General features: G+C 43.1%; 1 protein-coding gene across 1 annotated transcript in view; it reads right to left on the reverse strand.

The window, feature by feature from the left end:
• The window catches only part of rnf214 (ring finger protein 214), a 67347-nt gene that overhangs the window by 10241 nt on the left and 44990 nt on the right, over positions 1–12116 (reverse strand). The window contains exons 12-15 of the mRNA XM_072593339.1: positions 11774–11855; positions 6611–6709; positions 3365–3591; positions 963–1077 (exon numbers count right to left, since the gene is read on the reverse strand). Of these exons, the coding sequence (XP_072449440.1) occupies positions 963–1077; positions 3365–3591; positions 6611–6709; positions 11774–11855 (523 nt within the window). The remainder of the gene's footprint in view (positions 1–962; positions 1078–3364; positions 3592–6610; positions 6710–11773; positions 11856–12116) is intronic.

A 12116-nucleotide genomic window follows, 5' to 3' on the forward strand; every position in this document is an offset into this window, starting at 1 on the left:
GAAATGCCATTCCATTTAAGGTTATGGGCCTAGTGTGGAGAAGTGGGACTCGAGAAGGCAGCACTGTTTTTAGGGTGGTACAGATCAATGGGCCAAAAGGCTTCTTCTGTACTGTCTGATTCTATCATACTTACCCCATGCCCAACACCTTTACTAATTGGAGTCGACTTGCCTTTTTCAAATTTAAAGAAACGTTTAGGGAGGATAACTATTTCCTGCTTGCATTCTCCAAGGTGATGACTTGGCCAATCAGAATCCACTTACCAACCAATCAGCACCCTTTTACTCATGGAGGATAAATTGTTGTTCCCTTTAAAAATTGGTATTCTTGTATCTGTCCTGATCAGCGCAATACTAAAAACTTCAGTAGCACGACACTCAATCTCAGTGCAAGATGAAATTAATTGATATGGCTTTAACATTTTTATGCTCTTTTTTGTACTTTCTCAATGTATCAGCTTGATAAAATGGTTCAAATTTTATTTGAATTTTAATTTGTGGGATGTGGATCCCACGCTCGATACTTATTACCCATATTTGTTCAGATGTCTTTTACACAGTATCACCACACTGTCTAGGAGACAGATTACTATACAACACACATTCACTTCCACCACAGTTGGAGCTTACTAAGTTCCATAAACAGCAGTTTCCAAACTCTATACCTACGGCATTTCTAATACAGAAAATTTATTCCTTAAAAAATGTTTTAAAAATGAAGGAGAAGGCTTTTCCTGGTGAGTGGAACAGTAAGAAAATGTTAACTTTCTCACTCAGAAACTGACCATTTATCTTCCAATCAATTTGTTCAGAGATGCTATTACATACCTCTGGCAGCAAGTGGGACTTGAACCCAGGTCTACTGGTTCAGAGGTAGGGACACTACCACTGCACCACAAGAATTCCTACTGATGGGCCAAGCATGTTCAGTTTCAATACTTGACTCCTGCCCTAAAGGGTACCTGCTTTACTTCAGTCAGCTGGGCGGCCACTTGGTGTATTAGTTCATCCACAGAAAGGCCAGCAATTGTTCCACGTGAGTTCTTAATCTGCTGCAGAATATGGGTAAGTTGAGCTCTGGTGGGAAGAAGATAAATAACAAGGCACTTATTATTCACGGAGTAATACAGTGTAAGAAGGAGGCCATTCTGCCTAGGCCAGAACTGACCTAGACCCCTTGCTCTATCCCCAAAACCACACAGTTATTTTCCTCTTCATGTAATTATTCAATTCCCTCAATATTTTATTTTTGACATTGTTCTGATCCTCGCTGATAGTACATTTGAAGAAGTAAGATCCACTCTCTGTTGACTGTCTGTGTGGAGTTTGGACACTTTCCCCATGTGCTCAGTTTCTTTCAGCAGTCCAAAGATGTGCAGTTTAGGTGGACTGGGCATGGCAAATTACCTTTAGTGTTCAGAGATATGCAGGCTAGATGGAATGGTCATGGGGAAATGCAGGGTTACAGGGATAGGGTAAGGGTTTGGGTCTGGGTGGATGCTCTTCGGAGTGTCAGTGTGGACTCGATGGGCTGAATGGTCTTCTTCCAAGCCATGGGGATTCTATGATTCTAGAGTGGAACCTGATAGATCATGGATTTTGTTACAGAACATATTCAGAAAAGACTACTTGTGTCCTATGTCACACGTTCAATTGAGTCATAGAGTTGTACAGGAAACAGACCCTTTGGTTCAACTCATTCATGCTGACCAGATATCCTAAACTGATCTCGTTCCATTTGCCAGCATTTGGCCCATTTCTCTAAACCCTTTCTATTCATACACCCAACCAGATGCCTTTTAAATGTTGTAATTGTACCAGCCTCCACCACTTCCTCTGGCAGCTTATTCCATACACACACCACCCTCTGTATGGAAACATTGCCCCTTAGGTCCCTTTTAACTCTTTCACCTCTCAAGTTAAACCTTTGCCCTCTAGGTTTGGACTCCTAGGAAAAAGACCATGGCTTATAAGGAGTTAAGAGACAAGCTGATGATATCAGGAGAAAGTGAGGACTGCAAGTGCTGGAGATCAGAGTCGAGAATGTGGTGCTGGAAAAGCACAGCAGGTCAGACAGCAACCGAGGAGCAGGAGAACCAACGTTTCGGGCATAAGCCTTTCATCAGGGGTTTATGCCTGAACCGTCAATTCTCCTGCTCCTCAGATGTTGCCTGACCTGCTGTGCTTTTCCAGCACCACACTCTCGACTCTGATGATAATCACCAATGCACAACAGCATGCGGCCTGAAGATAAAAATGTCATGCTCCATCTTGATTCCAATCACTTGATACATCATACTCTATTGGAAGCATGCTTCTGTGTCATAAAGTAAGAGCTTAATATTAGCTCAGGCATTTATGTGCCTGAGAAATATAATATTTGTACTTAATAGTTTGTTGTAGTAAATGTTTCTTGTATTCTTCAAATCTATAACTTCAGTGCACAGCTCCTTATGCGACTGAAGATAACACACACATTGCTGAATCAGGTGAAATACCCTGCTGTGGGAAAGCTCACACGAAGTGTACTTTTACCAAATTAATATAAAAGTTTACTACAGAAAAGAAAAACACTAACGATGTTACACTGTACAAACACAATTTGGGATGATCTGATAACACATTTAACAAAAAAAGATTAATTCCTTTTACCTCAGCAATAACCCATAGACACCTCAATGAAGACTCACCTCTCATTCTAAGTTTAAGTTTCTTGCTCAGCTAACACAGCTGGATAATAGGTTTCTTTTAGTCAAATTTCTGCATTCTCTCAATGCTATTTTCCTTAGTTAATGTGTATTTCAAAGATCTTTAAACAAAATGCTAACTCAGCTCACTTATTATCGAACATGGAGCCCTTAAAAACCTTGTAGGAAGTGTTCCTCTCTGACACCTTCACAGCTTCAATTTCTGGCTTCTTTTTAAGCAACTAAGGACCTCTCTCCCAAGCTCTGACCATTTGGAGGTTCCTAGACCTCTGCTATTGTGGAGCTATTCTTGCTGAAGACCAGCCCCTAAACCCCTCTCCAGTTTGTAAAACTCAAGGCAGCAAACATTCTAACAATTATCTCCCCAGAAGACTTGCTGTTCATCTAGCTGAAGTCATATGACACCTTAGAAATGTTGATTTTAACACATTGAACAAAACGACATCCTGACCTTCTTTAAAACAAAAGGTCAGAGCTTCACTGAATTGAAAACTGAAACCAACCTTCCCTCCACGATTCCCAAATAATGAAAACATGCCATGCACGTCTGACACAACATTGAGCACTGGTGGAGAAACATTGCATTGTGAGGCTCCACAGTTTACCCGTCAGATTTAACGGAGCTGCCAAATGATGGGTGTTCACGATGAGCATACCTGCTACAGTTTGGAAATCTAGCCTCCAGCTTTTCCAGGAGTTTTTCCAGTTTCGTAGCGGGGTTGGAAACTGGTTGGGTGCTCCGGCCGGCAAACTCTGACTGTGCTACGTGGCCCGGGGCAAACCGCGCAGCTGGAAGGTTCATCGTTGATACCGGAGCTGGATAAAACGATGCCGTGAAGGGAACTTGAGGGTTCTGCCACGTTCTTTGGAGCACTAATTCAGGCTACCAGTTAAAAAGAGGAAACAGAAATCAAATAATAAGGATATTGTTTGGCTTCAAGGCAAATTCTAGTCAGTAACTTAAGGGAACTACATAGATCTTTCTGATTGTTAACACGACACCTATGGAAGCAGGTCAGTCACAGCAAACAGAATAATACTGTAGCAGAGTAATGGGGTTACAGTTAGGGTCAAACTGTTTCAGCCCATGCATCAGCGTTGCTCCCGAGGTTAGGCTTTTAAACGGGATCATGGAGTAAAATAGAAGCCAAGGGAATTTCACATGAATTTACTAAGTTTTTGAATCCAAAGCAGGAAAACACCAGAGTCTCTGAGGAAGTTTGAGGCCGGTGTGTTTTCACCCCTCTCAAGTGAGAGAATTGCCTGCGACATTCTAGCCTCGGGTGACTGTCTGTGTGGAGTTTGCACATTCTCCCCGTGTCTGTGTGGGTTTCCTCCCACAATCCAAAGATGTGCAGGTCAGGTGGACTGCCCATGCTAAATTGCCCATAGGGTTAGGTGCATTAGCCAGAGGGAAATAGGTCTGGGTGGGCTGTTCTTCGGAGGGTCGGTGTGGACTGGTTGGGCCAAAGGGCCTGTTTCCACACTGTAGGGAATCTATTCTAATCTAATCTAGTTAAGAATTATACAAATTGGGGTCCATTCTTCCACTAATATCTCTGTTACTCATCATTTATAAAAATGATTTGGATGAGAATACAAGAAACATGGTTAGCATGCTTGCAGATGACACCAAAACTGGTGGTATAGTGGACAGTGAAGGAGGCTAAGAGAAAAATGCAATCTTGATCAACTGGGCCAAGGAATGGCAGATGGCGTTTAATTCAGATACATGTGAGGTGTTGCATTTTGGTAAGACAAACCAAGGCAGGACTTACTCAGTTAAGGGCAGGGCCCTGGAGAGCATTATCAAACAGAAGGACCTAGGGGTACAGGTACATATTTCCTTGAAAGTGGGTCACAGATAGACAAGGTGATGAAGGCGGCATTTGGCATGTTTGCCTTCATCAGTCAAAAAATTGAGTATAGAAGTTGGAACATTGTGTTACAGCTGTACAAGACTTTGGTAAGGCCACGTTTGGAGTATTGTGTACAATTTTGATCACCCTGCTATAGGAAGGATTTTATTCAACTGGAAAGGTTGCAGAAAAGATTTACGAGGATGTTACTGAGACTGGAAGGTTTGAGTTGTAGACAAAGCTGGGACTTTATTCCCTGGAGCGTCGGAGGCTGAGGGGTGACCTTATAGAGATTTATAAAATCACAAGGAGCATGTATAAGGTAAATAGCCAATATTTTTCCCCAGGGTAAGGGTGTCCAAATCTAGAGGGTATTGTTTTAGGTTGACAGGTGAAAGATTTAAAAGGGACAGGAGGATCAACTTTTTCCACACAGGAGGGCAGTGCGTGTTTGAAATGAGCTGCCAGAGGAAGGGATAGTGGCAGGTACAATCGCAACAGTCAAAAGACATAGAGTCAAAACTTTGAGAGATAAGGGCCAAATGCAGGAAAATGGGACTAGTTCAGTTTATGAAATCTGGCTGGCATGAATGAGTTGGGCCGAAGGGTCTGTTTCCGTGCTGTCTGCCTCTGGAAGAATGAGAGCTGATCTCCAAGTCATGCTGAGGGAGTTTGATAAGGAGACGCAGACAGGTTGCTTCCTCTCCTTCAGTTGAAATAAGTGCCATGGGCTCAAGTGTAAGGATCCAGCCATCTTGAACCGTGACAAAGAGAAATTTATTCACTCAGAAGGCTGTGAAACACTGGAATTTTCTGAAGAGCTCTACACATTCAAATAATCAAGTCTACTCATCAACTGGACTTTGGGGATCAAGAGGTAAGCAGGAAAAGTGATGATGATGTTGAAATCCAGCCATGATCTCACTGAATGGAGGAGCAGGCTCATGGAACCACACATAGAGCTCCTGACCCTGTTTCCTACATACCGCAGTTTTTCTGACCTAAGGTTGTAGAAATTACAACTGCAGTGGATTTCAGAGTTACTGAGTACATTCATACCAAGTTGACACTGGCACTGCGTTAACACATCAGTCATTTCAGCAACATTATCACAAATGCTAACACGATTCAGATTAGATTACTTACAGTGTGGAAACAGGCCCTTCGGCCCAACAAGTCCACAATGACCCTCTGAACAGCAACCCACCCAGACCCATTCCCCTACATTTACCCCTTCACCTAACACTACGGGCAATTTAGCATGGCCAATTCACCTAACCAGCACATTTTTGGACTGTGGGAGGAAACCGGAGCACCCGGAGGAAACCCACGCAGACACGGGGAGAATGTGCAAACTCCACACAGACAGTTGCCTGAGGCGGGAATTGAACCTGGATCTCTTGCGCTGTAAGGCAGCAGTGCTAACCACTGTGCCACCGTGCCGCCACGTAAACAATCGTACAGGAGCACCCAAACAAAAGCAAAATACAGGTAGACAATCCTTTATCCGAAATTCCGAAATCCGAAAAGCTCCGAAGTCCGAAGGCTTTTGTGTGAAGTTTTTTTTAATCTCATTAACAAGGTTGTATGGCGTGCAAACAGTTAACCCAACTCCACACCCACTCGATGCATGGCATTCAGATGCGGCGTGGCCCAGCACCAGCAGGGCGTGGCCCAGCACCAGCAGGACGTGGCCCAGCACCAGCAGGACGTGGCCCAGCACCAGCAGGCCTCAATTCTCTCTCAAGGCCCGTTTTACTGAGTGAGTCTGCTCCTCCAGTAAGATTTTTAAAAATTTCACCATCAACCTATCACTTATCCTGAAATTCGAAAAATTCTGAATTCCGAAAACCAGCCGGTTCCGAACATTTCAAATAAAGTATTGTGCACCTGTACCGCGGACGCTGAAGATCTGAAATAAAACAGAAAGTGCTACAGAAACTCTGCAGACCTGTGGACTGAGAAAGTGTTAATGTTTGAGCCTAATGACTCGCCTTCAGAACTGTGCCTGAATTACAACGTTACAGAATACTCTTAAAGTACCTCTGCAGGAGCAGGTTGTATTACTGGCGAATGTATGTGAGGAAGACTGCTGAGCTTTGCGCCATTCTTCACCAGCTGAATGTGACCCTCATATTGATTCTGTGAGCAGAAATCATAGAGCAAGACACATTAGAAAAAAAACTTGCATTTCTGTAGCATCTTCAGGCGTCCCAAAGCACTTTACAATCAACTAAGCATATTTGAAGTCTATTGAGAAGAAGGCTTGTAATAGATTATTAGTACTTGAATGCTTGAATTGTGAAGTGGAAGAATTATGTCTTGCTATGATTTGTTCTCTAAGTTGTGTGCGTTAAGAGAGGGGAAGACATAGTTTTAGTTTCATTTTTGAATTTGAGTTTTGGTGCCGGGAAATGCCAGGTTTGTTGAGACATTCTTCCTCAACGATGATTTACAGCGGTGGAGGAGATCTGGAATTTAAAGCTTCAATCTGTTAAAAACAGGCAACAATATGTCCAATGACAAAGGTATTGTTGCTGTTCTCCAGCAACAAATGTCCAATGACAAAGGTACATTCAGAAAATCACCGAATTAGTCTGTGTCTGTGGGTCCTCAAGAGACTGAAGTCTTGGGTTAGAGAGAAAATGGCCAGAAAACTGTTGACGGTTGAATGCATGGAAAACCCATGTGACTACTCGGAAATTAGCAATTTAGGAGTCACGAGAAAATAAAGCTCCACAAAATAACTCTAGCCATGCAGTCTGAGCAGATACTTAGCAATGGCAAAAGAGTGACATGGCACTTCAATCTTGTTGTTCGGGTAAAAGGATTAAACTTTCATTCAGATATTTGTAATAAGATCGTTTCACATAGTTTGACATGGCATGACAAGTTTTGTATTTTTCTTTTTGCATAACATTTATGTTTTTTTTTGAAAAAAGGTACATTGGCAGCTCCTTGTGAACATGGTCAATAGCTGAATAACAGAGTAAACAAGCAGCAACAATAAAACTTATTGTACATCAAACCAGGTTTCACGATGACTGATTTGCCCAGTATTGCTGGGATACTAACAGCTGTCACTGCTGTAAGACAGGAGACATGACACCCCAATTTGCACACAGTAAGGTCCTGTAAATATCAATGAGATAATAAGCAGATGGTCTGTTTGAGACGTTATTCGAAGGATCGATTGTCCTAGAAACAAGGTGGGGTTTCTTACCAGCATTATTTCAAAATAGTGCCAGGGAACTAGGTACAGAGTTTAACAGCCCATCCGAAAGATGACACTGCAGACAGTGTGGCACTCACACAGTATCACAACACAGAGTCATCTACATTCATGTGTTCCGGTCTTTGCAATAAAACCTGAGCCCACATGAAGTTAGGCTATTCTCCTTTGAATACTGATGATTATGGGGGATTATTTGAGAAAAGCGTTCCATTTCATTAATGATTTGCTTAGAGCAAATAAGGAGAAATAGAAGGGTTGTTAGTCAGAGAACATGCAGTTTACAGGATTGGCATACGGATCAGAGGTAACATGCATAGTCTCTCTTGTGCTTTCAGCCAATACCACTACTGAGAATCCATGGTCTTAGTCATAGAGTTATACAGTATGAAAACAGACCCTTCGGTCCAATCAGTCTGTATCAAACGTAATCCCAAACTAAACTGGTACCACCTGCCTGGTCCTGGCCCACCAAACCTTTCTAATTCATGTACTTAACCAAATGTCTTTTAAATGTTGTAATTATACCCACATTCACCACTTTCTCAGGAAGTTTATTCTACCCACAACTCACCCTCTGTAAAAAATAATTACCTCCCATGTCTTTTTTAAAATCTGTCTCCTCTCACCTTAAAAATGTGCCACCTAATCTTGAAATCCCCCATCATGGAGGCTATCTGCTCCTTATCTCTAATGAAGACTCTTCTGTTGCACTATATACTCGAACACATTTATTTAAACGTGTAGAAGACTGGTTACCAAATATGCTACCTAGTGCAGTGTCTAAGACCTCTCTCTTCACATGCTCATTCTGGATTGGTGTCTTCTCTCTTACTGATGTTAGAATCAGGTCATGAGTTACAGGATCATCATTTACACAGATCTCATTACATTCCAATGAGGAAATCTTTTTCACTCCACTGCAAGTTGTTCTAATTTGGAATTCTCTGTCTAAAAGGGCAGAAACAGAGCCAATAACTTTCAAAACTGGGTTAATAAATAAAAAGGAAAAAGAAAATGGAGAAAAATAGTGGAGTGAGATCTTTATCAAACAGCTAGCATAAGCACAATGGACTGAATGGCTTCTCTCTGTGCTGCATCATTTTATAATTTTCTAACTCAGAGGGGACAGTGACACCCACCAAGGCATAGCTACAATCAATAATGGATCACAGGGGACGCAACAGCCTAGTGGCAATATTGCTGGATTGCTAATCCAGGCAAAGTTCCGGGGACCAAGGTTCAAATCCCGCCACGGCAGATGGTGGAATTTGATTTCAATAAAAATCTGGAACCTAATTAAGAGTCTAATGAGAACCATGAAACCATTGTCGATTGTCAGTTCACTAATGGTTCAGTAATGTCCTTAAAGGAAAGAAAACTGCCATCCTTACCTATGTGTGAATCCAGACCCACAGCAATGTGGTTAACTCTTAACTGCCCTCTGGGTAATGAGGGATAGGTAACAAATGCTACTTAAACTCAAATGCCCGCACCCTGTGAGGGAATTTAAAACAAAAAGGGAGAGGATGGAATGATCTGGAGAGTTACTGTGTTGTCTTCTGTAGACCACCAGCACAAAACATTAAGAATCCAGGCTATGGATCTTTAGAGAAGTGCAGATAGAAACTGTAGTGACTGAAGAATGTCAAGGTGACTTGTGATACAGTTAATCCCACACAGCAAGTGGGGTGCTTGGCACCTAAAGGAGAGATTCCCCATCTAGTGGCCAGATCTAGTACTTGCAGAAACACTTGGTTCTGGAGCAAATGAATAAACTCTGAGGCGAGGTGGCAAGAAGAAAGTGCTGAGCACCGAAAACTTGAAACAGAACTCACAGCTGCCAGGAATACACTCTGAGGCTGCCAACAGTACAAAGAGAAAGGCAGTCTCTGGAGTTTCAGGTGAAGCTTTCTGAAGGATGAATCGAAGGACTGAAGAACCAGACACAAAACAAACCAAGATGAAAGGAAAACTGTAAATCACAAATTTCAAAATCCCTTGTCAGTCCGAAAGATATACTCAACCGAAAAATCCAAACTCCATTTATCCCTTTGAGTCTCTGACAGACAGGTTGCATATTTCGAGCATTTTTTTCATTACCATGTCACAGAAACACGTGGTTTACATTTACTTTGAAATGCTAACTCTGGCTCAGCTGGTAGGTGGCGGGTCACTGGTCAGCAGTGATCCCCATGTTCCTACATGTGCTAGACATCCCACACTGGAGATGTTTGCAAGATCCTCCACTGGATTGAAAGATGGGTCCTCTCCCTGGCATCAAGACGTTTAGCCATCATTACCAATTCCGCTGGGTAGGATTTGTCATTCCAACTGGCCCCAGACTCCCAAAATAACTGCTTCACCCTGAGGTCACCTTGCTCACAGACCTCCTGGAGGGCAGTGTAAAGGTTCAGAGCTGTCCCCAGAGCATCCCTGAAGCAATCAAATGTCCCCCGTCGACTCAGGGGAAGACTGACCAAAATGCAACAGGCTCGTCCGAGAGGGAACTGAACAAACGGAGAGATGTTGTTGTCAGGGGAGTGCACTGGTCAGAGACAGTGCGTAAACCGGTAAAAACATGGGCCTTCAAGTGACAGCCTCATCCCCCCACCTCGCTTGGCAAATCATGGACTGAACTCATCAGCCATTCCAACATCCACTGAGTAGCGAGCCTCTCTCTTTGAGCGTTCATTAATTTGCTCCAGGACCTAGGTGTTTCTGCAAATACTCCACAGTGTTAAAAGATATAGGGTGGACCATTTAGGACTGAGATGAGGAGAAATGGCTTCACCCAGAGAGTGGTGAGTCACAAATTCTCAGCCACAGAAAGCAGTTGAAGGCCAAAACTTTGATCATTTTCAATAAGGAGATAGAGATAGTTCTTAGGGATAAAGGGATCAAAGAGTATGGACAGAGGCAGGAACAGGGCAATGAGTTGGAATGATCTGCCACGATAATATTGAAGAGTGCAGCAGGCTTGAAGGACCAAATGGACTATTCCTATCCTTATCATTTCATGGAATCAAGTCACTCTTGATCCCTCGGGTCTGCCCAAGGTGGAGGAGGAGGAACACTGGTTAGACTCATGCCAACATTCGTAAGGTTCTCAGTTCAATCATGAGGAGCATGGAGAAGGTAAATAGACAGGGCCTTTTCCTTGGAGTGATGGAGTCCAGAACTAGAGGGCATAGCTTTAGAGTGAGGTGGGAAAGATATAAAACGGACCTAAGGGGCAACCTTTTCACACATGGAGTTGTGCGTGTATGGAATGAGCTGCCAGAGGAAGTGGTGGAGGCTGGTACAATTACAACATTTAAAAGGCATCTGGATGGGTACAGGAATAAGAAGGGTACAGGATGGGTACAGGAATAGGGATATGGGCCAAGTGCTGGCAAAGGGAACTAGACTAGGTCAGGATATCTGGTTGGACTGAAGGGTCTGTTTCTGTGCTGTACATCTCTGTGACTCTAAGTCCCACTCCAGCACATGAGAACAATGCTGAAACAGCAGTGCAGTACTGAGGGAGTGCTGCACTGTCGGAGGTGCTTTGTGTGATTGATGAGCTGATAAAATGAGGTGCTCAGGTAGGTGTAAAACATCTCCATGCACTATTTCAAAGAGTTACCCCTGGACTCTGAGTCAATACCTATCTCTCAATCAACATCCATAAAAAACAAATGGTCGCAGTACAATGCAATGTGTGGAGGCCTTGCTGTGGTTAAATTGGCTGATGTGTCTCCTACATTACAATAACGGCAACACGTCAGAAATACTTTACTGTCTGTACAGCTCTTTCAGACATCTTTCAAATTGTTCCATTTTCCCATACAGCCTGGAACATATGTCAATCTGACAACATTACTAAGACAACACACTGTTCGCTACTTTCCAGTGAGTGCATGCTAGGCCTGTTATCCAATGGTACAACACCAAGACAGCTCTCCACCACAGAGGGGCCACCCAAACCTTACCTTGATATTCTCCTTTTGCACCTGGATGTCATGTAGCCTTCTCCGCCAATCGAGTACCAGGCTCGACCTTCCTGGAATGGAGCTGAAAAAGCAAAACAAACAAATGAAACCTTTTTATTTCTGGTTATTGCTCATCGGGGTGAAGAGGGCAGTGCAAAACAAGACATATCTTGTGTAATGTAGCCACTGCCAGTGACAGAGTCACAAAGCCGGGCTATGCTGAAGAAATAGGTGCTTCAGGAAGTGCTGCTTTCCTGGAGTGTTCCAAGGCCCAATCAGACTGTTCTGCTGTCCAGTTACTGTCAAAAAGGGATTTTTCAGGATCCCAAATGTTAAATGAAAG

This window comes from Chiloscyllium punctatum, chromosome 23 (assembly GCF_047496795.1).
Source record: "Chiloscyllium punctatum isolate Juve2018m chromosome 23, sChiPun1.3, whole genome shotgun sequence".
NCBI lineage: Eukaryota > Metazoa > Chordata > Chondrichthyes > Orectolobiformes > Hemiscylliidae > Chiloscyllium > Chiloscyllium punctatum.